At 30.5% G+C, this 26,793-nt stretch overlaps 1 protein-coding gene across 1 annotated transcript in view; it reads left to right on the top strand.

The window, feature by feature from the left end:
• Positions 1-2,424: 2,424 nt before the first annotated feature.
• Positions 2,425-26,793, top strand: part of LOC129916991 (DNA repair and recombination protein RAD54-like) — a 36,759-nt gene continuing 12,390 nt past the window's right edge. The window contains exons 1-5 of the mRNA XM_055997292.1: positions 2,425-2,565; positions 2,629-2,945; positions 3,012-3,508; positions 6,855-7,612; positions 7,692-7,854. Coding sequence (XP_055853267.1) covers positions 2,943-2,945; positions 3,012-3,508; positions 6,855-7,612; positions 7,692-7,854 — 1,421 coding nt within the window. The 5' untranslated portion in view covers positions 2,425-2,565; positions 2,629-2,942. The remainder of the gene's footprint in view (positions 2,566-2,628; positions 2,946-3,011; positions 3,509-6,854; positions 7,613-7,691; positions 7,855-26,793) is intronic.

The following is a 26,793-nucleotide window of genomic DNA, read 5'->3' as shown; positions in this document are numbered from 1 at the left end:
TTATGATAATTTTGTTTCAAAGATAACTTCTGGTAACTTTTCGTTCGGTTTTGACATCAGCTTATACTAGTTAAGGTCGGCTTTCTTTATTCTATTCTATTATAATTAGTCCTAAAGTGTCGATTCCACCATTTCGATATAATTCGTTAACAATTAAATAAAGTTTTAAGAGTTTGTATTCACTTTTTTTTTTAGATTTGAAAGCACAACAAGATATTTTTTCATACATATTATTTTTGGCTATAGATTAATAAACTCCTGTTCAAAATCAATACACAGCCTTGTACGTTTAAACTAGGTAAAATTCTTGCTTGTCGTTTGATAAAAAATAAGTCTTGCAAATACATATTTAAAAAAAACTATGCATGTCAAAATCGCGTTAATTTGTAGTAGTAGTATATTTACTCCGATTTGCTTTTTAAAATTGGCGGATACATATGAACGCTTTAAGAAGATCTTTTAATTGATCTACTTAATTCAACATCTGAGATGTTTTAATGTTGATTTACATTGATCTACAGGCAGTAAATTAGGTGCGATAGATATGTTTGGCCTCGCCATAATCTGCATTAACGAAGACCTCAGCATTTTGATCATCAAAAATATTTGATTCTTAAAAACTTTGTTTTTTTTTATGCAGATTTGAAAGTGCAGAACAATGTTTGTAGAATAAAAAAAAAAATATAAACCAATATAAACCAATTAAAACAGATTAGATTACAGGTTTCTTAACAACAGCTTAATCAATTGCTTAATGAAACCCGTTCAAAACATTTTGTTGTACCTCCTTCCATGTCTATAAGAGGAAATTATAACTGTTAACTGTTTTAATAGTTATAACATAGGCGCAGCCGGTACCGATAGGATTATAAATTATAAGCCCTGTTCTATAAAATTCTAATAATAGTAGACGTTTTGGTTAATCTTGTACTATCATCTACTCATGCTCTTCTTCCCGAGTAGATACGATTTGTATTGAATTCGTTAAAAAGTTCCATTGAAAATCGCTAATAAACTGTTAGTAGTACCTTGTCACCTCCCAAAGGAACAGGGCTATTGTAGGTATTTGAGATAGATCCTTTTTGAAATTGTTGTTCCCCAGTCTAGCTCTTTTGAGAAACAAAAAGTTTAGGCAATTAACCTTACGTTATAATATATTTCCTAGTGCGTCTTAGAATCCAAATATAATATTACAAAAAAAAGAAGAAAACCAAATTGAAGAATATTAAAGCATCATGTCAGTTGATTTGTGCGAGCAACATGAAATTCAAAATTAAGAAAAATTCATTTTATCAGAAGGGGACATCTATCATTGATATAGCGGTAGCTTAGTTCCTAGTAGTTCCCTACTTAAATTCCAACATTAATGCTTGATGGAAAATAAGTGCATTCTGTAAGATCGGTTCTCATTTTCATTGTTGAATGGCTTCTTGGATTTTATACAGGCTATGTATCTGACAACTCATTTGGATAAAGTTTTTCTAAATTCTTTCTTCAGTTAGTGATAAAAGAATCAAACTTGTTTTTGTTTTTGAAATGATTTAAAAATGTTGATAGGATCTAGAATGAACGTTAGTTGTACGAACTTCTTTATGCTGTTATGCCTGATTAGCAGATCGAGCTAAATTTTAGCTCCCATACAAATAATCGAAAAAATTTAGCTGATCTACAAACTATCTGATAATTATCAGATATTTTGTAGATAAATTTGTATGGGAGCCAAAATTTACCTCGGATCTGCGTACTAGCCTTTACCTATTTCTGCTCACTGGTCCTATTTTAAGTTCATGGTTGATAAATTTTAATGTACTTATACTTCAAATTATTTGAGTAGTGTTGTGTAGAAATTCACGGAATTTCCTATTCAATTTAAAACGATTTCGTTTTGTGATAGCATAATTTTCATTATGAATCAGAATGTCTCATCTTCAAAATCTTTATTCGTGACATGTAAATTAAAGAGTTGTTACCAGTATTCACTAGCCTAAATGAAATAATTTCGCAAATTTCCTATTCGATTTGACATTGGAAATGGGATAATTTGCGAAATTACCAAATTAAGATCTAGATTGTGAGCAAAAACCTCGAAATCTCTTTTTCATTTCATTTTTCACTACAGCCCAATGATTATTTCGCAAAGTAGGTCAATTCAAGTTTAATTTTTTTATAAGATTTGACATTCGAAATGAGATTATTTGCGAAATTATCTCATTTGGGCTCTAGGAAAACAGACTTAAATGTGCAACGCTCACGAAGTCAATCCTATACTCTGGCCATAAACATTTATGAATTGTTATAAAATCCATTTTATTCTATAATATAACTAGAGTTTCGTTCAAATACAAAATTTATGAACAAGAAAATTTTGACTAAGCAAGTTTAACTAAACAACCTTTAAGTACAACCTAGCTTATAATTTTGCTTTAATAAAGTTTTATAGAAACAACAGCAGCATTGCTAAAGCTTTAAAGAAGTTAAATTGTTTGTCAGGCAGTTTGACAAAATCTCTGCAAGTAGAAAAGACAAACAAAATCTTCTCTTCGCTGGTTTCTCTGGTCACGACAGGTTTGGAAATAAGTATTTGAATATAGGTATAGCTTGAAGAAGCATCATTTTTGTTCAATTTAGTAATCAAATTCAATTTGAAAATTATTGAAAAAAAAAATCACCATGGAGAATGTTTTTTTTTTTTTAATAAAACCGATGGAAATAAAAAATCAATTTATAGTTGGTTAAAAACCAAACCACCCTATAAAAAAACTTCGAAAAAATCAAATCCCGCCAAGACCCATTCACAATTATCATATTTTTTTTCGATCATGCACTTTTGCCTTTTGTTGTGACAGCTACAGTTCAAAAATCAAAAAAAATTCAAAATAAAAACCTCTTGCGACACGATTCTACGTGAAAACTATGTTTATTTTTGTTAAAATATTGTTATAATGGTAAATATATTTATTAAATTATATTCTATTTTATTAAAAAATACAAAAAAACAATAAATTTTACAGCGTCGAAGTTTGGCTCCCAGTCAAACACCACAGCGATTAAATTCACCAAGTAGTAGTCAATTTATTACTCCATTTCAAAATAAACGCAAACGAACTTGCAAAAATACAGAAAATCTAACAATCACTACTCAAATACCTCCATCACAATATGAAGAAGCTATATCAAAGATTCTATCTAAACCCTTCAAAGTTCCAATTGCCGATTATGTCCCAGATTACAATAGCAACCGGTGTTTGGGTATACGAAGGACAACAGTGCGCAAAGCACTGCATGACCCATTTGCCTGTAATGCTTTGGTTTTGTATGAACCACCACAATATACAGAACATGAAAGGCTAACAATGGAAAGTAGCAAGATTCTAGTTCACATTGTTGTTGATCCTTTGCTAAGTAATATTTTGCGTCCACATCAACGAGAAGGTGTCAAGTTCATGTATGATTGTGTTGTTGGGAATAAGGGCGACTTCAATGGATGTATCATGGCTGATGAGATGGGGTAAGAGATGTTTTTTTTAGAAATCACTTTGTTTTATTTTTAACTATTTAAGAAAAAAAAAAATGAACTCCTATGTGGGCTTGAGATAGGATTCCCAACCATACTGAAAGAGTATTGTTTTCTATTTCATTTATGTGTACTAGGGTGGGTATTTTGTACTCACCAAATATGAGCTCTTTATATTAATGGGAATGTCCTCCGCTTAGTATTTTTCCATTTTTACATCAATCTTCTAATAAAAAAAAAGTTTTTATACATCAACTTTACATATTTTTATACACTTTTTTCTTTTTTGGTTTATCTAACCGTTTAATAGATATTTGAGGTCCAAAAATTGGAAAATCTTTAAAAATTTGTTTTTTGTTCTAGTTTTGTAACAAATTGAAAAATTATCATAAATCAAACGCGCAAGACATATTCTTGTAGAAAACAGATTCCTCCACAAAAAATGTCTAGTATACTTTTTTCATTAATCTAACCATTCTAAAGGTATTCGAGGTCAAAGTTAAAAAAAAATTTAAAAAACATTTTTTACTTTTCCAAATTTTCTAATTCACTGAAAATTTATCAAATTAGCAAGATGTATTCTTTTAGGGGCTTAAACGTTCTACAAAGAAGTCCTTCGCATCAAATTGATTGCTTTAACCGTTTAGAAGATATTCGTATCCAAACCAATTCCCACAGATTTCAACAGTTTTCTTGTGACCCGTATGCATTGCGATTTGGATACCAATATCTTCTAAACGGTAAAAGCAATCAATTTAATGCCAAGTACTTTTTTGTAGAAACAAAAAAACGATTTTTTTAAGATTTTCTCGATTTTTGGACCTCAAATATCTATTAAACGGTTAGATGAACGAAAAAATTGTATAAGGCCTTTTTTGTAGAGCGTTAAATTTCCTTCAAGAATATGTAAACAAAAATTTGCTTAGAAGTCAATATATAAAAAAATTTTTTTTAGTAGATGATTGATGTAAAAATGTAAAATTGCGAAGCGGAAGACCTTCTAGAGGTGTCTAGCAATTGATTTTTCGAAGTACAAAATGAAAAAAAAGGATTTTGATTTTTTTGAATCACCTTAATGTGTACTCTATAAACTATAACTCTGATCGAGTACGTCAAAATACTCTGTTTTTTTTTTTTTTTTTTACTTAAGGCATAAACGTCTCAACGTTTACAAATCGGCGGATAACTTTCATATTTCTAAAGACAATTGAATGAATTATTTACTTAAAAAACGAGGCTTAAAATATTCGTCAAAACACGATAACTTTCTAACTTCTATTTTGGAATGATTTTTCAGAAATAATAACTTAATTTTTTTTTCTTTTTAATTTAATTTTGTTATCTATTTTATTTTGTTTAAGACCTGAAAACATTAGATTTTTTCATGTAAAAAATCAAGGTATTAATATTTGAGTTAAGCTTCTTATTTCTTTTTATTTCGAGAAATTATATTGATAACTGTAAAAATTTTACGCTGTATACTGTCTGTTCCTGCCACTTCAGCATTCACTGAGAGAGTATTTTTTGGTCATGAATGTGAAGTGACGAGATGAGAGGAATTGGGCTTCATTGAAATTGATCAAAATGAATATTATATGAATCTTGAATTTAAATGTTTAGAGTCATACAGATAATTAAAAAACAACAAAAAAATGTTATGTAATGCAAGAAGCACAAAAAAACACATTTTCAAGACTTGACATAAATGGTACTCTTCTTTTTTCAAGTGTACTGGGGTGGAATCGGCTAAGGTGATAGTTGATTGTCACCTTTTTGTTTGTCACTTTTGACCATCACCTATTCTTTGCTCTGAGTAAAGTGATCACCAAAACCCTACAAGTGCAGAGATTTCGATGAGTATTCAACTCACACAGGGAAGACCGATTTTCGATCCCTATCGGTGCCTATTTTTTTTTTTTTTTTTTCATTTCTTAATAAATATTAAATATTTTATATTTTTTCTTCACAAGAAACCATATTTTACTCAACGAACTAAAATGTTCGTATTATTTTTTAATATAATGAAGTTCGCCGTTGAGGATTGCAATAAAAACAGAAAGTGAAAGTGACATAAATAGCTGAATCCCTAACAAAAAGGTGATCGTCACTTTGATAATCACCTTACGTGGAGCAAAAGTACTTAAAGCTGAAACACAATCACGCTTTGCCGTCGATTTTGACAACTGCGAAAAGTTCAACTATAGGAAATCTGTGTATCCTCACACAATGACGCTTTTCTTACGTACGCTTTTTTTGACAAACGTAAGGAAACGTAAGAAAGCGAGCAAAAGTTCAACCAGACTGAACTTTTGCTCGCTTTCTGACATTTAACAGACATAGTTACAGTCACCCACATTATTATTGCGCCAAATGTGAATAAAAAAAAATAAATTATTGCAAAACTATGTGTGTTTTTTAATTTCTCTATATAGATTTTGCACAAAAAAACGACATCGAGATATTTTAAATCAAAACAATTTACGTATTAAAAACAAAAAAAATTTAATGATGTTTTAGACTGAGTTTTATTGTTAAAAACAATATATTTTGATTGGTTTTGTTTTTATAACTATAGGATTAAAGAATAAACAAATTTCTATGCATTTTTTAAACACATTAATATCCTTTTTCATTTTTCCACAATTAAATCAAGATAAAGACTTGGCCCAATAATTTTGTGAGTGAGTGTGTTTTTTTTATTTGACAGCAGATTTTATGTTGCAATCAGCTGTTCAAAGTCAAAGTGACAGAAGCGCGCTTTGAGGATTTCTCAACGTAACGCAACGAAGCGACGCCCTGAAGCGTGATTGTGTTTCAGCTTTTATTGTGATGATAAACAATCAACAATTATCACCTTAGCCGATTCCACACCTGTTTTTTTTCATCTCTGAAATCAAATATACTCTATTCTTTCTTAAATCTTACATCTCTTAAGTTTTCCTCGACAATTCGGCTGTGATTACAGCCTTCTTCAGGACTCTATTATTAATATTCTTAATATAAGAATTCTAAGAAAAAAGACAATAAAAATCTATACTTACAATGTTTAAGTATAAACAAATTCTAAGAGATTTCTTAAAATCTATTATTATTGCAGCTGGATATTCCTTTTTTATTTTTATAATATTTTAAAATTTGTTCACACTTAAACATTGAAGGTATAGGTTTTTCTTGTCTTTTTTATTAGTATGTATTTTTAAATTAAGAATATTTATAATAGAGTCCTGAAGAAGGCTGTAATCACTGTAACAAAACTGACCTCAAGCCCACATAGGAGTTCATTTTTATAACAAAAAAGGTCACGGAGATAGAAATCATTTAACTATTTTCTATCAATTAGATTGGGAAAAACCCTTCAATGTGTTACTCTTGTGTGGACACTTCTGCGACAAAGCCCAGAATGCCGACCAACTATCTCAAAAGCTGTCATTGTTTCACCCAGTTCTTTGGTGAAGAATTGGGAAAAAGAGTTCAACAAATGGTTACATGGTCGTTTGCATTGTTTAGCCATTGACAGTGGTTCGAAGGAAGAAACAACAAAGAATCTCGAACAGTATATAACAAATAGCAATCAGCGTTGTGGAACTCCTGTTCTTTTGATTAGTTATGAAACTTTTCGTCTCTATGCACAGATTCTAAATCGCTCCGAGGTGGGAATTGTGATTTGTGATGAAGGTCATCGCTTAAAGAACAGCGAAAATCAAACTTATCAAGCTTTAATGGGTTTGAAAACTAAAAGACGAGTTCTCCTCTCTGGAACACCAATTCAAAATGATCTTACTGAATATTTTAGTTTGATCAATTTCGTAAATCCAAATATGCTTGGATCAGCAAATGATTTTAAAAGAGCTTACGAAAATCCCATTCTGCGAGGTCAGAATTCAGATTCTTCTGATGCGGAGAGAGCAAAGGCTTTGACAAAGACTCAAGAGTTGATTGGTATTGTAAATCAATGCATCATTCGGAGAACTAATCAAATTCTTACGAAATATCTTCCGGTTAAATTTGAAATGGTCATATGTTCAAAGTTGACACAAATTCAAATTCAATTGTATACGAACTTTTTGAAATCGGATAAAATTCGAAGAAGTTTAGCAGGTAAATTGGGCTTTAAGAATTAAAGTTAACTAGATTGATGATTAATTTGTTTTTTTTTTTTTTTTTTTTTTTTTTGTAGGAAACTCTGATGAAAAAGAAGGATCAACATTATCAGCTCTTGCGGATATTACAACGTTGAAGAAATTATGCAATCATCCGGACTTGATATATGAAAAACTGATCGCAAGAGAAAATGGTTTTGAGAACTCGCAAAATGTATTGCCGAGTAATTACAATCCAAAGTGAGTACGATTTATTTACATTTTTTAACTGGGTATTTATGAATCCTAAGAATGAATAATTAGTAGTCATGTTTTATAAAAATGTAGATCCCACTATAAGAAGATGTGAAACTGAAAAAGATTAAATGTGAAAGCCAAAAACCTAAAGTAAAATAGACGCTTACTCCAATTAACATTTTTTTTCTCTTAGAACATGATCTTTTAAATAATATTCCCTTGGAGCTCATACAGTTTTTTCATATTCAGCTTGAGTCTAAGAAAGCTCAACTGAACCAACTACCGTCTAGATATACTGATCAATTTATTGAGATGCTTCCTTAAAAGATAACTTACCCTAAGTCTACATTCGTCCGGGAACACCGAAACATAACGATATCAGAATTGGCCATTTCTAACAAAATTCAACGCAAGTCTAGCTTGATTCCAATACTAGCAAGATAGCTTTATCGTTTTTTATCTTAAAAATTGGTCATAGAAATTTGATTAATTGTACAAGATTTGATTGATTTATTTGGGTTCATTGTACCCCATTGTTCATCTTATTATGTTCTCAACTAATTGTTAATCTTTAAGAGCACAATGACATTTGCCTTAATTTGTACAAATTATTGTCGAATTCATGTAAAAAAAAATTGATTTAAAGACGATCTTGTTGATCTTATTGAACGGAAAATCACTTTTAACTGATCTTGCGAGATCGTGGCAACGCCCTTATGACATTGACAATATGAATGGCACTTTTTAGTCATTATATCGTCTCCTTGCTCTGTTCAATTCTGTTCTTTTAAAATAGTTGCCATTAAAAATTCCGAATCGAATGATTCACATTTTGCTAAATTCGGAGATGAATAGTTTTGTTTTATTTTCTATTAAAACACATTTTGATCGTTTTGAGGATCAGAAGCTTAAAGAAACTTAAAACACAATCTTTTAATACTGAATTCCTTCATTGCAAATTAAGATCTAGAACTTAATTTTCAACGATAACATTCTGGTTAATTTTAACGGACCTTTTTTTCTTTGGACTCTTATTTGAGACAAACTTCTTCACAGCAAAGGCAGTATTTTTTTTAGAAAAGTAAAAAAAGCTTAGTTATCCTAATTTTTGTATAATTTTTTTCTAGAAACGAAAAGATAACGAATGGATGAGCCTTTTTCGCCTTAGTTATGTCTATTTTTATGGTAAAATAGATAGAACTTAATACATAAATACATTTTTTCCAACCAAATACTTACTTTGACATTTAATTATGTCCATTTTTGAGAGATTTACCTTATATTTTCTTAAATTCGCACAGGATTTGTGTACTTTTCCTTTTTTAATACTTTTAATTTGTTTAATTTGATGGATTTATTGAATGAAAAGCTATTAGAAATACTAGAATCTAGAACACAATCGTATATTACTCAACTCGGTAAACTCTAATAAAAAAATAGCAATAAATCTAAAACGATAGCAATTTTTTTGAATTTTGAAGAGCCTCTTTTTTTTTTGTAACATTACTGGAGACGTAGAAAAAATGTATACTATATTCTTTTTTTCTTTTCTTAACAAAAAAAGTACCTGGGCTAAATGGAAACTACTGGAAGCTTATATAAGTTTTTCTATACAACTTTTCCTTACCAAAGACAGCATTAACCTTAATTTTGTCATTTCTATACAAATATCAACGAAATAGACTTTTTGGGCGTGTTTTTTTTACATTAAATAGGCAATAGAGTAAAAGTATATCTACATCTTTTAATACTTACGTCGATATTTTACTGATTTTTCATTAATTTTTGCTCAATTAGCTTTAGCTAACATGGCGATTATTGTCTGTATTAACAAATGCATCTAGTATATTTTCTTCTGTGACATTAAATGGCCTCATTTTTCCTAATAAAAAGGCCTTCGTTTGTCTCTTAATTAATTGAAATTGATTTATCACAGATTTTTATTGGAAAAATACATGATTTTTCATTCATTTTTTGCTTAAAATCAAAGGTAAATGAATTTTATAACAAATTTAATTTTTCTGTACTGGTTTTTTTGATTAGAAAAAAAAAATATTTATACATAATCCCTCCAAAGTACATATATAGATAATTTGTATGTGTACTATGTACTTACATACCTTTTTTTGCTTTTAATATTATTATTATTTTGCAAAATAAAACACACTTTTTAAACAATGATCTGGGAGCTTTGAACACTGAAACTCAACTAAAATGAATTTATAAAATCTTTAGGAAAATTTTGTGTGTTCCGTTAAAGCATTTTGCAAACAAGAAAATATAAAAGCAACCTTTCTCGCTACGTTTTCTATTTTTGAGGTTAGGTTGGTTGACGTCTTTTTTTTTCTTTTGCTTTGACGTTTTTTTTTTTTTTTTATTTTGGTTTTGTTATTTTCTTGTTACACATGACATCACCACAGTGGCAAGTGCATTGGTTGGTGGAGCTGCGTAGTATCTAACCTACTCGTCGACTATATGAATTTTGATTTTGTATAGGAAGATAGCTATGGGTAATAAATTTTTAGATGCAAGAGGGGGTGGAGATTCGACATAAAAAAAAATAATAATTATTATTACTTATTAATAAATTCATTTATTTGAATTTAAAGAAGAATTCTATAAAAATAGAAGTATTTATGTACCTATGTATATAAAATTAGTTTCTTAATAAGATCCACAAACCGAGAACATGCTCAGTTCAAATTAATTCTAATTTTCTTTCTATTGCAATAATTTTAACTTTTTAAAATCTATTATTATTTATTTTTTACAAAATTGAGATAGTAATGATATGAATTTATTGCTCTTGTCTCCGGCTACAATATAGTTCGTTTTAGGAACTTTTTACTAAATTTTATTATTATTAACCCTCTGTCGGCACACGGGTGCGAATTTGGCAGGACAGAAATGAAAAGTTGTCACAGAAAAATGTCTTTATAAGGGTAAAAATACATTTTTTTGGAATTATGAATACAGTATTCGAATTTCTCGGAAAATTCTACATCAATTTCATAATATGATTCTCCATAAAATAGTGAGACCGAAAAAAGTTTTAGCGCCATGAAAAAGTATAAACCAAATTCTCAAAAAAGAGGTGTGCCTACAGAGGGTTAATCTCTTTTTTAAAAAGAGTGCATCACACTAACCCTGAGTTAGCAAGTGCGCAATGTATCAAAGTAACTTACATTTTTTCTTCTTCAAAATATGGAAAGCTTTAGGGGCACCTAAATATGTAGGGGGAAGTGGTCACCCTTCGTACAGTTTTTACTTATTTTTTTTTAGTTATTTATTTACTCACTCCAGCTTTGAGAAAATGGACTTTATTTGTAATATGTATATTATTACACTTTACAAAAAAATTTGACACTTCTAAGTCAAAGGCTTAAATAGTTATAGCCATTTTACTGGGATTAGATTTTTGTACGAATCCTCCCCACCCGTGGGGTACCTTCGTACAGCACATGGGGTACATTCGGACAGGATATTTAAAACGTTAATTTGACTAACTTTTGATTTGTCAAATGCCAAATTTGAGTTTTAAAACATTTAATTACTTATTAATTTATTAATTAATTGAGCTTGACTCAGAAAAAAACAAAAACAAATAAAAAACTTAATTTTTCGCGATTCGACGATTCTGAAACAAATTATTATTTACATATATAAAAATACCAACCTTAATTTACTATAGAATGCGAAAAACTTATTATAGAGGTTTAAATTTCATTTCAATAAAACTGTAACTCCGTGTTTTGATTGTTATCTGCTCAAGAAAACTTACTGGCGGGCATACGTATGCGTACGAATGTGCCCCATGTTTGACTGTACGAATGCTCCCCAAGCTGTACATAATGCAGAAAAATCGATTTTTGAAAAAATGTACTGAGATTTTGCAATATTTATAATTAAAACACAAATTTAACACTTTAAACAACAATTCTTCATTACTGTTTAGCCAAAAACATACTTAACTTAAACACAACATGACATCAAATGTACATACAAAAATTACTCAGAGCACTAAAAAACACTAAAAGTCTTGTGGCGACCGAATCCGTTGCACTTAGGATTCAAAATTTATCTAGCAGCTCGGCGCCTACTGTGTCTATGCACACTAGTAAGCACGTGTTTGAATACCGTTTAGTTTTTGTTTTAAGCTCACTGTACGAAGGGTGACCGTGTACGAAGGGTGACCACTTCCCCCTACTGAAGAATGTATGAATTTCCAGAAACTAAAAAGTCTTGCAGTTATATAATAATTTCAGAATAATACAGAGAACTTTTTATGATTTCCAAATTTTGTTGTTGTTGATGTTTTTTAATAGGATTTTCCACACTTCTAGTGCACTAAATTAGGTAGTCTGTTTTTTTTTTTTATTAGAGAGCATATTAATATGAAACCAAAAAACTTTCAAAGTATGGAACTGAATCCGACTCAATTTGAAAAATTTAGGTTACCTCGCATATAATGGTTTTGCTTATTTAAAAAAGTTACTTTGTCTTGCTTGAATTTCAATTATCTTTAGAATTTTAATTTGAAAAAATGATACCCCATGCAGTTTTTCATTCAAAGTCGTGTTTACCATTTTTAAAAATTCATAATCAGCCTTATTCTGGATGAAAACTCTCGGGGAAATGGGTTCCGCGAGAAAGACTCCTAATAAAAAGCTTTCGGATATTTTGATTCGTTTTTCCATCATTTTAAACGCAAAAAGGAACAAAATTACAACGAAAAAGGAATGATATTTTTGGTTTTTTTTTTTTTTGGTTAGGAGTACTTTGAAACTATAGTTGTTCATGGCAACGACTTGTCCTGATATTTCTTTCAAAGAACATAAAACACTAATGAAAATTTTTAGTATGCAACATTATTTAAACATAGTCTATTAACGTTTTGACGAAGTTTGCGAAACATTGCTTGATCCGTTTTCGAGAAATATAAAAAAAAAGTATACTACAGGTACGAAAAAAATTGATTTCCTTTTCGATTTTTTTGTGGTTCAAGAATATATTCTTAAAAATATCTTAGAATGCAATATTACTAAGGATTTTAAGTTATGCTTTTCGCGGGTATCAATCATTTTAAGTTTAATTAAATTTTACGAAACTCACCGCGTATTTATAAGAAATATTAATTTTATTTCTTCGCTCCGACGTTTCGAAGAACTTTCAAACTTCGTGGTCACGGGATTACAATGGGTTTGATGGATATTGTTAAATGTTGTTGTTTGTTCTCGATCGCGCACGCAAGTTGTACCTGTGCGTAGTTGTTGGTGCATTTTCTATTGCAGTGGGTGATGACGGGTTTGGTTCTTCTTGAATAGAACTTGTGTGGTCTTGTGTACACACAACGCTCACGACGTCAGCTACTTCTGTGTTCATTTTTGTTGGTTTAAGCTTGCTTATCAGTGGGTCCCATGTTGTCGATAGTTTGAAGCTAGAATCGCGGTTGAAATTCTTGTGCTTTTTTATTTCTATAGCTTCTCTTACTATCCTGGGTACATAAAACCTTTCTGCGGCAATCGATTTGGCTTTATCAAACCTAATAAAATGTTCATCGTTATAAGCAATGTGTTCACATATTGCAGATTTTGTGACTGCATTGTTTTGAATAGCTTTAACGTGTTCATTTAATCTTGTTTTGATCGCTCTTTTTGTTTCTCCGACGTATGATGAACCACAGCTGCAAGGAACCAAATAAACTCCTGGATTTTAGAGGGGAATTGTGTCCTTTGGTGTTCTTAAGAACTGTCGAACTTTGGCTGGTGGTTTAAATATGGTTTTTATACCAAATTTGCCTAAAATTCTTGCAATTCCACCCGAAATCTCCTTAATGTAGGGAAGAAAAGCTCGCTTTTCCAATTGGAAAGGTATGTTTTGTGTTACATTCGGTTTCGGCTTCCATGCTCTTTGTCTTGCGTGCGCGATCGAGAACAAACAACAACATTTAACAATATCCATCAAACCCATTGTAATCCCGTGACCACGAAGTTTGAAAGTTCTTCGAAACGTCGCGTCGGGGCGAAGAAATAAAATTAATATTTCTTATAAATACGCGGTGAGTTTCGTAAAATTTAATTAAACTTAAAATTACTAAGGATGATTGTTAGTATAATTGTGCAAAATTAGAACAAAATCAATCAAGTCGTAAAGGAGATATATGGAAATAATCAAAAAATCAGACGCAAAGTCCAAAAACAAGAAATTCACCTTGTGAATGCCCGTAAGAGGTATAGATAAAAATCTGAAAAATGTTCATGATTTTTAAGCTATTGCATAGATTTTAACGCAGGCCTGGCATGGGGAGCTAACTAAGAAAAAACGTAACGAAAAATTAGTACATTTATGATGGTATGTGTGTATATGCATATGATACGATTGTACGAAGCTTGCATGGATGTGTGAATGGTTTTGGTTCTGCCAGAGAGGGTTATATAAATTGTGTTAGACAGCAAAAAGAGGAGTAAGGAAGACGACCATATATGCTGTGTCTGCAGAATAAATAAGGAGCAAACAAAATTTTCTGTATTTTCTTTTCTTTTGTTTTCTCTTCCCATTCTTCTCTTTCTTGTTCAACTTTTTGTGATTTGTGAACGAGTAAAGCGTTGGTTTGCGCTTGCGATATTAAATCAGAAGAGAAGAGAAAAAGTAATCTTGAATTCTTGTGTTTTCTTATTTTTTTATCTGGAGAAGTTTATGACATGAGATTGTGTGTATGCATGTTTTCAAATGTGACCTTGTTGTTGTATATGAATTGATAGGTAGATACAAAACATAATCATTGGTTTTGTGTAGTGTAGGTAAACAAATCATAATTGCATAAGTTTATAAAAAATGCAATGCAATACAGTGGCGTAACTAGCCTTATGGGGGCCCTGTATCCACATTTTCTTGGAGGCCCCCTTCATCTCCTAGACTTGGATACAGCCTTAAGCCTTAACAGCATTAATTTTTTGTTTTGCATTAAATTTGAAATAACCCAGAACGAAATCCAATGCTGAAACCTCGGATTTGCAGATGGAATAGTTTTCTACAAAATCGGGAATGTAAGTGATTCATTTCGGTCTAGGTTACTTCAAAATCTGCAAAAAAACAAAATTAAATTTTGCAAAACGCTAAAATCCTTGTTAAATTTAACCCATCGAAATATGTATGTAAACGTTGACTTTAAAGTAAGATTCTGGATTTGAAATTCTTATTTAATTACTTCTCCCGACTAACAAATTTGCTCCTATAAAGCTTTACAGGTATTAATGTTGCTCCTGTAAAGCTTTATAGAACCGAAATTGTTTGTCGGGCTGTCAACTCATCAAAAGAGCGCTTCGTTATGATCCTGCTTTTATTTCTGAAAACATGTCTCACTTCCATGAGAAATGTCTCATGAGAAATTTCTAATGAGAAATGTCTCATGATAAATGTCTCGAGAGAAATGTCTCGAGAGAAATATCTCGAGAGAAATGTCTCGAGAGAAATATCTCGAGAGAAATGTCTCGAGAGAAATGTCTCACGATAAATGTCTCATGATAAATGTCTCGAGATAAATGTCTCATGATAAATGTCTCATGATAAATGCTTCATGATAAATGTCGCATGATAAATGTCTCGAGATAAATGTCTCTAGATAAATGTCGCTAGATAAATGTCGATAGATAAATGTGGATAGATAAATGTGGATAGATAAATGTCGATAGATAAATGTCGATAGATAAATGTCGATAGATAAATGTGGATAGATAAATGTGGATAGATAAATGTCGATAGATAAATGTGGATAGATAAATGTGGATAGATAAATGTCGATAGATAAATGTGGATAGATAAATGTCGATAGATAAATGCCGATAGATAAATGTGGGTAGATAAATGTGGATAGATAAATGTGGATAGATAAATGTGGATAGATAAATATGGATCGATAAATGTGGATAGATAAATGTGGATAGATAAATGTCGATAGATAAATGTGGATAGATAAATGTGGATAGATAAATGTCGATAGATAAATGTCGATGGATAAATGTGGGTAGATAAATGTGGATAGATAAATGTGGATTGATAAATGTGGATCGATAAATGTGGATAGATAAATGTGGATAGATAAATGTGGATCGATAAATGTGGATAGATAAATGGGGATAGATAAATGTGGATAGATAAATGTGGATAGATAAATGTGGATAGATAAATGTCGATAGATAAATGTCTCAAGATAAATATCGATAGATAAATGTGGATAGATAAATGTGGATTGATAAATGTGGATCGATAAATAAATGTGGATAGATAAATGTCTCAAGATAAATGTCTCAAGACAAATGTCTCTAGACAAATGTCTCTAGACAAATTTTCTCGGAAATGTCGATAGATAAATGTGGATAGATAAATGTGGATCGATAAATGTGGATAGATAAATGTGGATCGATAAATGTGGATAGATAAATGTCGCTAGATAAATGTCGATAGATAAATGTCGATCGATAAATGTCGATAGATAAATGTCGATAGATAAATGTCGATCGATAAATGTGGATAGATAAATGTGGATAGATAAATGTGGATCGATAAATGTCTCAAGACAAATGTCTCTAGACAAATGTCTCTAGACAAATGTCTCTAGACAAATTTTCTCGGAAGATAAATGTCGATAGATAAATGTGGATAGATAAATGTGGATTGATAAATGTGGATCGATAAATGTCGATAGATAAATGTCGACAGATAAATGTCTCAAGATAAATGTCGATAGATAAATGTCGACAGATAAATGTCTCAAGATAAATGTCGATAGATAAATGTGGATCGATAAATGTGGATAGATAAATGTGGATAGATAAATGTGGATTGATAAATGTGGATCGATAAATAAATGTGGATAGATAAATGTCTCAAGATAAATGTCTCAAGACAAATTTTCTCGGAAGATAAATGTGGATTGATAAATGTGGATCGATAAATAAATGTGGATAGATAAATGTCTCAAGATAAATGTCTCAAGACAAATGTCTCTAGACAAATTTTCTCGGAAGATAAATGTCGATAGATAAATGTGGATAGATAAATGTGGATAGATAAATGTGGATCGATAAATAAATGTGGATGTCGATAGATAAATGTCGATCGATAAATGTCGATAGATAAATGTCTCAAGATAAATGTCTCAAGACAAATGTCTCTAGACAAATGTCTCTAGACAAATGTCTCTAGACAAATTTTCTCGGAAATGTCGATAGATAAATGTGGATAGATAAATGTGGATCGATAAATGTGGATAGATAAATGTGGATAGATAAATGTGGATAGATAAATGTCGATAGATAAATGTGGATAGATAAATGTCGATAGATAAATGTCGATAGATAAATGTCGACAGATAAATGTCTCAAGATAAATGTCGATAGATAAATGTGGATAGATAAATGTGGATAGATAAATGTGGATAGATAAATGTGGATAGATAAATGTGGATCGATAAATGTGGATCGATAAATGTCGATAGATAAATGTGGATAGATAAATGTGGATCGATAAATGTGGATAGAAAAATGTGGATCGATAAATGTGGATCGATAAATGTGGATAGATAAATGTGGATCGATAAATGTGGATTGATAAATGTGGATAGATAAATGTCGATAGATAAATGTCGATAGATAAATGTTGACAGATAAATGTGGATTGATAAATGTGGATCGATAAATGTGGATCGATAAATGTCGATAGATAAATATGGATAGATAAATGTGGATAGATAAATGTGGATCGATAAATGTGGATAGATAAATGTGGATAGATAAATGTGGATCGATAAATGTCGATAGATAAATGTCGATAGATAAATGTGGATTGATAAATGTGGATAGATATATGTGGATAGATAAATGTGGATAGATAAATGTCGATAGATAAAAATGTGGATAGATGAATGTGGATCGATAAATGTGGATAGATAAATGTCGATAGATAAATGTCGACAGATAAATGTCTCAAGATAAATGTCGATAGATAAATGTGGATAGATAAATGTGGATAGATAAATGTGGATTGATAAATGTGGATAGATAAATGTCTCAAGATAAATGTCTCAAGACAAATGTCTCTAGACAAATGTCTCTAGACAAATTTTCTCGGAAGATAAATGTCGATAGATAAATGTGGATAGATAAATGTGGATTGATAAATGTGGATAGATATATGTGGATAGATAAATAAGGATAGATAAATGTCGATAAATAAATGTCGACAGATAAATGTCTCAAGATAAATGTCGATAGATAAATGTGGATAGATAAATGTGGATAGATAAATGTGGATAGATAAATGTGGATAGATAGTAGTGGATTGATAAATGTGGATAGATAAATGTCTCAAGATAAATGTCTCAAGACAAATGTCTCTAGACAAATGTCTCTAGACAAATTTTCTCGGAAATGTCGATAGATAAATGTGGATAGATAAATGTGGATCGATAAATGTGGATAGATAAATGTCGATAGATAAATGTCGACACATAAATGTCTCAAGATAAATGTCGATAGATAAATGTCGATAGATAAATGTCGATAGATAAATGTCGATCGATAAATGTGGATAGATAAATGTGGATAGATAAATGTGGATCGATAAATGTCGATAGATAAATGTCGATAGATAAATGTGGATTGATAAATGTGGATAGATATATGTGGATAGATAAATGTGGATAGATAAATGTCGATAGATAAAAATGTGGATAGATGAATGTGGATCGATAAATGTGGATAGATAAATGTCGATAGATAAATGTCGACAGATAAATGTCTCAAGATAAATGTCGATAGATAAATGTCGATAGATAAATGTCGATCGATAAATGTGGATAGATAAATGTGGATAGATAAATGTGGATCGATAAATGTCTCAAGACAAATGTCTCTAGACAAATGTCTCTAGACAAATGTCTCTAGACAAATGTCTCTAGACAAATTTTCTCGGAAGATAAATGTCGATAGATAAATGTGGATAGATAAATGTGGATTGATAAATGTGGATCGATAAATGTCGATAAATAAATGTCGACAGATAAATGTCTCAAGATAAATGTCGATAGATAAATGTCGACAGATAAATGTCTCAAGATATGTCGATAGATAAATGTGGATCGATAAATGTGGATAGATAAATGTGGATAGATAAATGTGGATTGATAAATGTGGATCGATAAATAAATGTGGATAGATAAATGTCTCAAGATAAATGTCTCAAGACAAATGTCTCTAGACAAATTTTCTCGGAAGATAAATGTGGATAGATAAATGTGGATTGATAAATGTGGATCGATAAATAAATGTGGATAGATAAATGTCTCAAGATAAATGTCTCAAGACAAATGTCTCTAGACAAATTTTCTCGGAAGATAAATGTCGATAGATAAATGTGGATAGATAAATGTGGATCGATAAATAAATGTGGATGTCGATAGATAAATGTCGATCGATAAATGTCGATAGATAAATGTCTCAAGATAAATGTCTCAAGACAAATGTCTCTAGACAAATGTCTCTAGACAAATGTCTCTAGACAAATTTTCTCGGAAATGTCGATAGATAAATGTGGATAGATAAATGTGGATCGATAAATGTGGATAGATAAATGTGGATCGATAAATGTGGATAGATAAATGTGGATAGATAAATGTGGATAGATAAATGTGGATAGATAAATGTCGATAGATAAATGTCGATAGATAAATGTCGACAGATAAATGTCTCAAGATAAATGTCGATAGATAAATGTGGATAGATAAATGTGGATAGATAAATGTGGATAGATAAATGTGGATCGATAAATGTCGATAGATAAATGTGGATAGATAAATGTGGATAGATAAATGTGGATAGATAAATGTGGATCGATAAATGTGGATAGATAAATGTCGATAGATGTGGATAGATATATGTGGATAGATAAATGTGGATAGATAAATGTCGATAGATAAATGTGGATTGATAAATGTGGATCGATAAATGTGGATAGATAAATGTCGATAGATAAATGTGGATAGATAAATGTGGATCGATAAATGTGGATAGATAAATGTGGATAGATAAATGTGGATAGATAAATGTGGATCGATAAATGTGGATCGATAAATGTCGATAGATAAATGTCGATAGATAAATGTCGATAGATAAATGTGGATCGATAAATGTGGATAGATAAATGTGGATAGATAAATATGGATAGATAAATGTCGATAGATAAATGTCGATAGATAAATGTCGATAGATAAATGTCGATAGATAATTGTCGACAGATAAATGTCGATAGATAAATATGGATTGATAAATGTGGATCGATAAATGTGGATAGATAAATGTGGATAGATAAATGTGGATAGATAAATGTGGATAGATAAATGTGGATCGATAAATGTGGATAGATAAATGTGGATTGATAAATGTGGATAGATATATGTGGATAGATAAATGTGGATAGATAAATGTCGATAGATAAAAATGTGGATAGATGAATGTGGATCGATAAATGTGGATAGATAAATGTCGATAGATAAATGTCGACAGATAAATGTCTCAAGATAAATGTCGATAGATAAATGTGGATAGATAAATGTGGATAGATAAATGTGGATTGATAAATGTGGATAGATAAATGTCTCAAGATAAATGTCTCAAGACAAATGTCTCTAGACAAATGTCTCTAGACAAATTTTCTCGGAAGATAAATGTCGATAGATAAATGTGGATAGATAAATGTCGATAGATAAATGTGGATAGATAAATGTCGATAGATAAATGTCGATAGATAAATGTCGACAGATAAATGTCTCAAGATAAATGTCGATAGATAAATGTGGATAGATAAATGTGGATAGATAAATGTGGATAGATAAATGTGGATAGATAAATGTGGATCGATAAATGTGGATCGATAAATGTCGATAGATAAATGTGGATAGATAAATGTGGATAGATAAATGTGGATCGATAAATGTGGATAGATAAATGTGGATAGATAAATGTGGATCGATAAATGTGGATAGAAAAATGTGGATCGATAAATGTGGATCGATAAATGTGGATAGATAAATGTGGATCGATAAATGTGGATTAATAAATGTGGATTGATAAATGTGGATCGATAAATGTCGACAGATAAATGTCTCAAGATAAATGTCGATAGATAAATGTGGATAGATAAATGTGGATCGATAAATGTGGATAGATAAATGTGGATCGATAAATGTGGATAGATATATGTGGATAGGTAAATGTGGATAGATAAATGTGGATAGATAAATGTGGATAGATAAATGTCGATAGATAAATGTCGATAGATAAATGTCGACAGATAAATGTGGATTGATAAATGTGGATCGATAAATGTGGATCGATAAATGTCGATAGATAAATATGGATAGATAAATGTGGATAGATAAATGTGGATCGATAAATGTGGATAGATAAATGTGGATAGATAAATGTGGATCGATAAATGTCGATAGATAAATGTCGATAGATAAATGTGGATTGATAAATGTGGATAGATATATGTGGATAGATAAATGTGGATAGATAAATGTCGATAGATAAAAATGTGGATAGATGAATGTGGATCGATAAATGTGGATAGATAAATGTCGATAGATAAATGTCGACAGATAAATGTCTCAAGATAAATGTCGATAGATAAATGTGGATAGATAAATGTGGATAGATAAATGTGGATTGATAAATGTGGATAGATAAATGTCTCAAGATAAATGTCTCAAGACAAATGTCTCTAGACAAATGTCTCTAGACAAATTTTCTCGGAAGATAAATGTCGATAGATAAATGTGGATAGATAAATGTGGATTGATAAATGTGGATAGATATATGTTGATAGATAAATAAGGATAGATAAATGTCGATAAATAAATGTCGACAGATAAATGTCTCAAGATAAATGTCGATAGATAAATGTGGATAGATAAATGTGGATAGATAAATGTGGATAGATAAATGTGGATAGATAGTAGTGGATTGATAAATGTGGATAGATAAATGTCTCAAGATAAATGTCTCAAGACAAATGTCTCTAGACAAATGTCTCTAGACAAATTTTCTCGGAAATGTCGATAGATAAATGTGGATAGATAAATGTGGATCGATAAATGTGGATAGATAAATGTGGATAGATAAATGTCGATAGATAAATGTCTCAAGATAAATATCGATAGATAAATGTGGATAGATAAATGTGGATTGATAAATGTGGATCGATAAATAAATGTCTCAAGATAAATGTCTCAAGATAAATGTCTCAAGACAAATGTCTCTAGACAAATGTCTCTAGACAAATTTTCTCGGAAATGTCGATAGATAAATGTGGATAGATAAATGTCGCTAGATAAATGTCGATAGATAAATGTCGATCGATAAATGTCGATAGATAAATGTCAATAGATAAATGTCGATCGATAAATGTGGATAGATAAATGTGGATAGATAAATGTGGATCGATAAATGTCTCAAGACAAATGTCTCTAGACAAATGTCTCTAGACAAATGTCTCTAGACAAATGTCTCTAGACAAATTTTCTCGGAAGATAAATGTCGATAGATAAATGTGGATAGATAAATGTGGATTGATAAATGTGGATCGATAAATGTCGATAGATAAATGTCGACAGATAAATGTCTCAAGATAAATGTCGATAGATAAATGTCGACAGATAAATGTCTCAAGATAAATGTCGATAGATAAATGTGGATCGATAAATGTGGATAGATAAATGTGGATAGATAAATGTGGATAGATAAATGTGGATCGATAAATAAATGTGGATAGATAAATGTCTCAAGATAAATGTCTCAAGACAAATGTCTATAGACAAATTTTCTCGGAAGATAAATGTGGATAGATAAATGTGGATTGATAAATGTGGATCGATAAATAAATGTGGATAGATAAATGTCTCAAGATAAATGTCTCAAGACAAATGTCTCTAGACAAATTTTCTCGGAAGATAAATGTCGATAGATAAATGGGGATAGATAAATGTGGATCGATAAATAAATGTGGATGTCGATAGATAAATGTCGATCGATAAATGTCGATAGATAAATGTCTCAAGATAAATGTCTCAAGACAAATGTCTCTAGACAAATTTTCTCGGAAATGTCGATAGATAAATGTGGATAGATAAATGTGGATCGATAAATGTGGATAGATAAATGTGGATCGATAAATGTGGATAGATAAATGTGGATAGATAAATGTGGATAGATAAATGTCGATAGATAAATGTGGATAGATAAATGTCGATAGATAAATGTCGATAGATAAATGTCGACAGATAAATGTCTCAAGATAAATGTCGATAGATAAATGTGGATAGATAAATGTGGATAGATAAATGTGGATAGATAAATGTGGATAGATAAATGTGGATCGATAAATGTCGATAGATAAATGTGGATAGATAAATGTGGATAGATAAATGTGGATCGATAAATGTGGATAGATAAATGTCGATAGATGTGGATAGATATATGTGGATAGATATATGTGGATAGATAAATGTGGATAGATAAATGTCGATAGATAAATGTTGATAGATAAATGTCGATAGATAAATGTCGATAGATAAATGTCGACAGATAAATGTGGATTGATAAATGTGGATCGATAAATGTGGATAGATAAATGTCGATAGATAAATGTGGATAGATAAATGTGGATCTATAAATGTGGATAGATAAATGTGGATAGATAAATGTGGATAGATAAATGTGGATCGATAAATGTGGATCGATAAATGTCGATAGATAAATGTCGATAGATAAATGTCGATAGATAAATGTCGATAGATAAATGTGGATCGATAAATGTGGATAGATAAATGTGGATAGATAAATATGGATAGATAAATGTCGATAGATAAATGTCGATAGATAAATGTCGATAGATAAATGTCGATAGATAATTGTCGACAGATAAATGTCGATAGATAAATATGGATTGATAAATGTGGATCGATAAATGTGGATAGATAAATGTGGATAGATAAATGTGGATAGATAAATGTGGATCGATAAATGTGGATAGATAAATGTGGATTGATAAATGTGGATAGATAAATGTGGATAGATAAATGTGGATAGATAAATGTCGATAGATAAAAATGTGGATAAATGAATGTGGATCGATAAATGTGGATAGATAAATGTCGATAGATAAATGTCGACAGATAAATGTCTCAAGATAAATGTCGATAGATAAATGTGGATAGATAAATGTGGATAGATAAATGTGGATTGATAAATGTGGATCGATAAATGTGGATCGATAAATGTCGATAGATAAATATGGATAGATAAATGTGGATAGATAAATGTGGATCGATAAATGTGGATAGATAAATGTGGATAGATAAATGTGGATCGATAAATGTCGATAGATAAATGTCGATAGATAAATGTGGATTGATAAATGTGGATAGATATATGTGGATAGATAAATGTGGATAGATAAATGTCGATAGATAAAAATGTGGATAGATGAATGTGGATCGATAAATGTGGATAGATAAATGTCGATAGATAAATGTCGACAGATAAATGTCTCAAGATAAATGTCGATAGATAAATGTGGATAGATAAATGTGGATAGATAAATGTGGATTGATAAATGTGGATAGATAAATGTCTCAAGATAAATGTCTCAAGACAAATGTCTCTAGACAAATGTCTCTAGACAAATTTTCTCGGAAGATAAATGTCGATAGATAAATGTGGATAGATAAATGTGGATTGATAAATGTGGATAGATATATGTTGATAGATAAATAAGGATAGATAAATGTCGATAAATAAATGTCGACAGATAAATGTCTCAAGATAAATGTCGATAGATAAATGTGGATAGATAAATGTGGATAGATAAATGTGGATAGATAAATGTGGATAGATAAATGTGGATAGATAGTAGTGGATTGATAAATGTGGATAGATAAATGTCTCAAGATAAATGTCTCAAGACAAATGTCTCTAGACAAATGTCTCTAGACAAATTTTCTCGGAAATGTCGATAGATAAATGTGGATAGATAAATGTGGATCGATAAATGTGGATAGATAAATGTGGATAGATAAATGTCGATAGATAAATGTCTCAAGATAAATATCGATAGATAAATGTGGATAGATAAATGTGGATTGATAAATGTGGATCGATAAATAAATGTCTCAAGATAAATGTCTCAAGATAAATGTCTCAAGACAAATGTCTCTAGACAAATGTCTCTAGACAAATTTTCTCGGAAATGTCGATAGATAAATGTGGATAGATAAATGTCGCTAGATAAATGTCGATAGATAAATGTCGATCGATAAATGTCGATAGATAAATGTCAATAGATAAATGTCGATCGATAAATGTGGATAGATAAATGTGGATAGATAAATGTGGATCGATAAATGTCTCAAGACAAATGTCTCTAGACAAATGTCTCTAGACAAATGTCTCTAGACAAATGTCTCTAGACAAATTTTCTCGGAAGATAAATGTCGATAGATAAATGTGGATAGATAAATGTGGATTGATAAATGTGGATCGATAAATGTCGATAGATAAATGTCGACAGATAAATGTCTCAAGATAAATGTCGATAGATAAATGTCGACAGATAAATGTCTCAAGATAAATGTCGATAGATAAATGTGGATCGATAAATGTGGATAGATAAATGTGGATAGATAAATGTGGATTGATAAATGTGGATCGATAAATAAATGTGGATAGATAAATGTCTCAAGATAAATGTCTCAAGACAAATGTCTATAGACAAATTTTCTCGGAAGATAAATGTGGATAGATAAATGTGGATTGATAAATGTGGATCGATAAATAAATGTGGATAGATAAATGTCTCAAGATAAATGTCTCAAGACAAATGTCTCTAGACAAATTTTCTCGGAAGATAAATGTCGATAGATAAATGGGGATAGATAAATGTGGATCGATAAATAAATGTGGATGTCGATAGATAAATGTCGATCGATAAATGTCGATAGATAAATGTCTCAAGATAAATGTCTCAAGACAAATGTCTCTAGACAAATTTTCTCGGAAATGTCGATAGATAAATGTGGATAGATAAATGTGGATCGATAAATGTGGATAGATAAATGTGGATCGATAAATGTGGATAGATAAATGTGGATAGATAAATGTGGATAGATAAATGTCGATAGATAAATGTGGATAGATAAATGTCGATAGATAAATGTCGATAGATAAATGTCGACAGATAAATGTCTCAAGATAAATGTCGATAGATAAATGTGGATAGATAAATGTGGATAGATAAATGTGGATAGATAAATGTGGATAGATAAATGTGGATCGATAAATGTCGATAGATAAATGTGGATAGATAAATGTGGATAGATAAATGTGGATCGATAAATGTGGATAGATAAATGTCGATAGATGTGGATAGATATATGTGGATAGATATATGTGGATAGATAAATGTGGATAGATAAATGTCGATAGATAAATGTTGATAGATAAATGTCGATAGATAAATGTCGATAGATAAATGTCGACAGATAAATGTGGATTGATAAATGTGGATCGATAAATGTGGATAGATAAATGTCGATAGATAAATGTGGATAGATAAATGTGGATCTATAAATGTGGATAGATAAATGTGGATAGATAAATGTGGATAGATAAATGTGGATCGATAAATGTGGATCGATAAATGTCGATAGATAAATGTCGATAGATAAATGTCGATAGATAAATGTCGATAGATAAATGTGGATCGATAAATGTGGATAGATAAATGTGGATAGATAAATATGGATAGATAAATGTCGATAGATAAATGTCGATAGATAAATGTCGATAGATAAATGTCGATAGATAATTGTCGACAGATAAATGTCGA

The sequence above is a fragment of the Episyrphus balteatus genome, chromosome 3 (assembly GCF_945859705.1).
Source record: "Episyrphus balteatus chromosome 3, idEpiBalt1.1, whole genome shotgun sequence".
Lineage (NCBI taxonomy): Eukaryota > Metazoa > Arthropoda > Insecta > Diptera > Syrphidae > Episyrphus > Episyrphus balteatus.
This window is presented reverse-complemented; position numbering and strand designations above follow the sequence as displayed.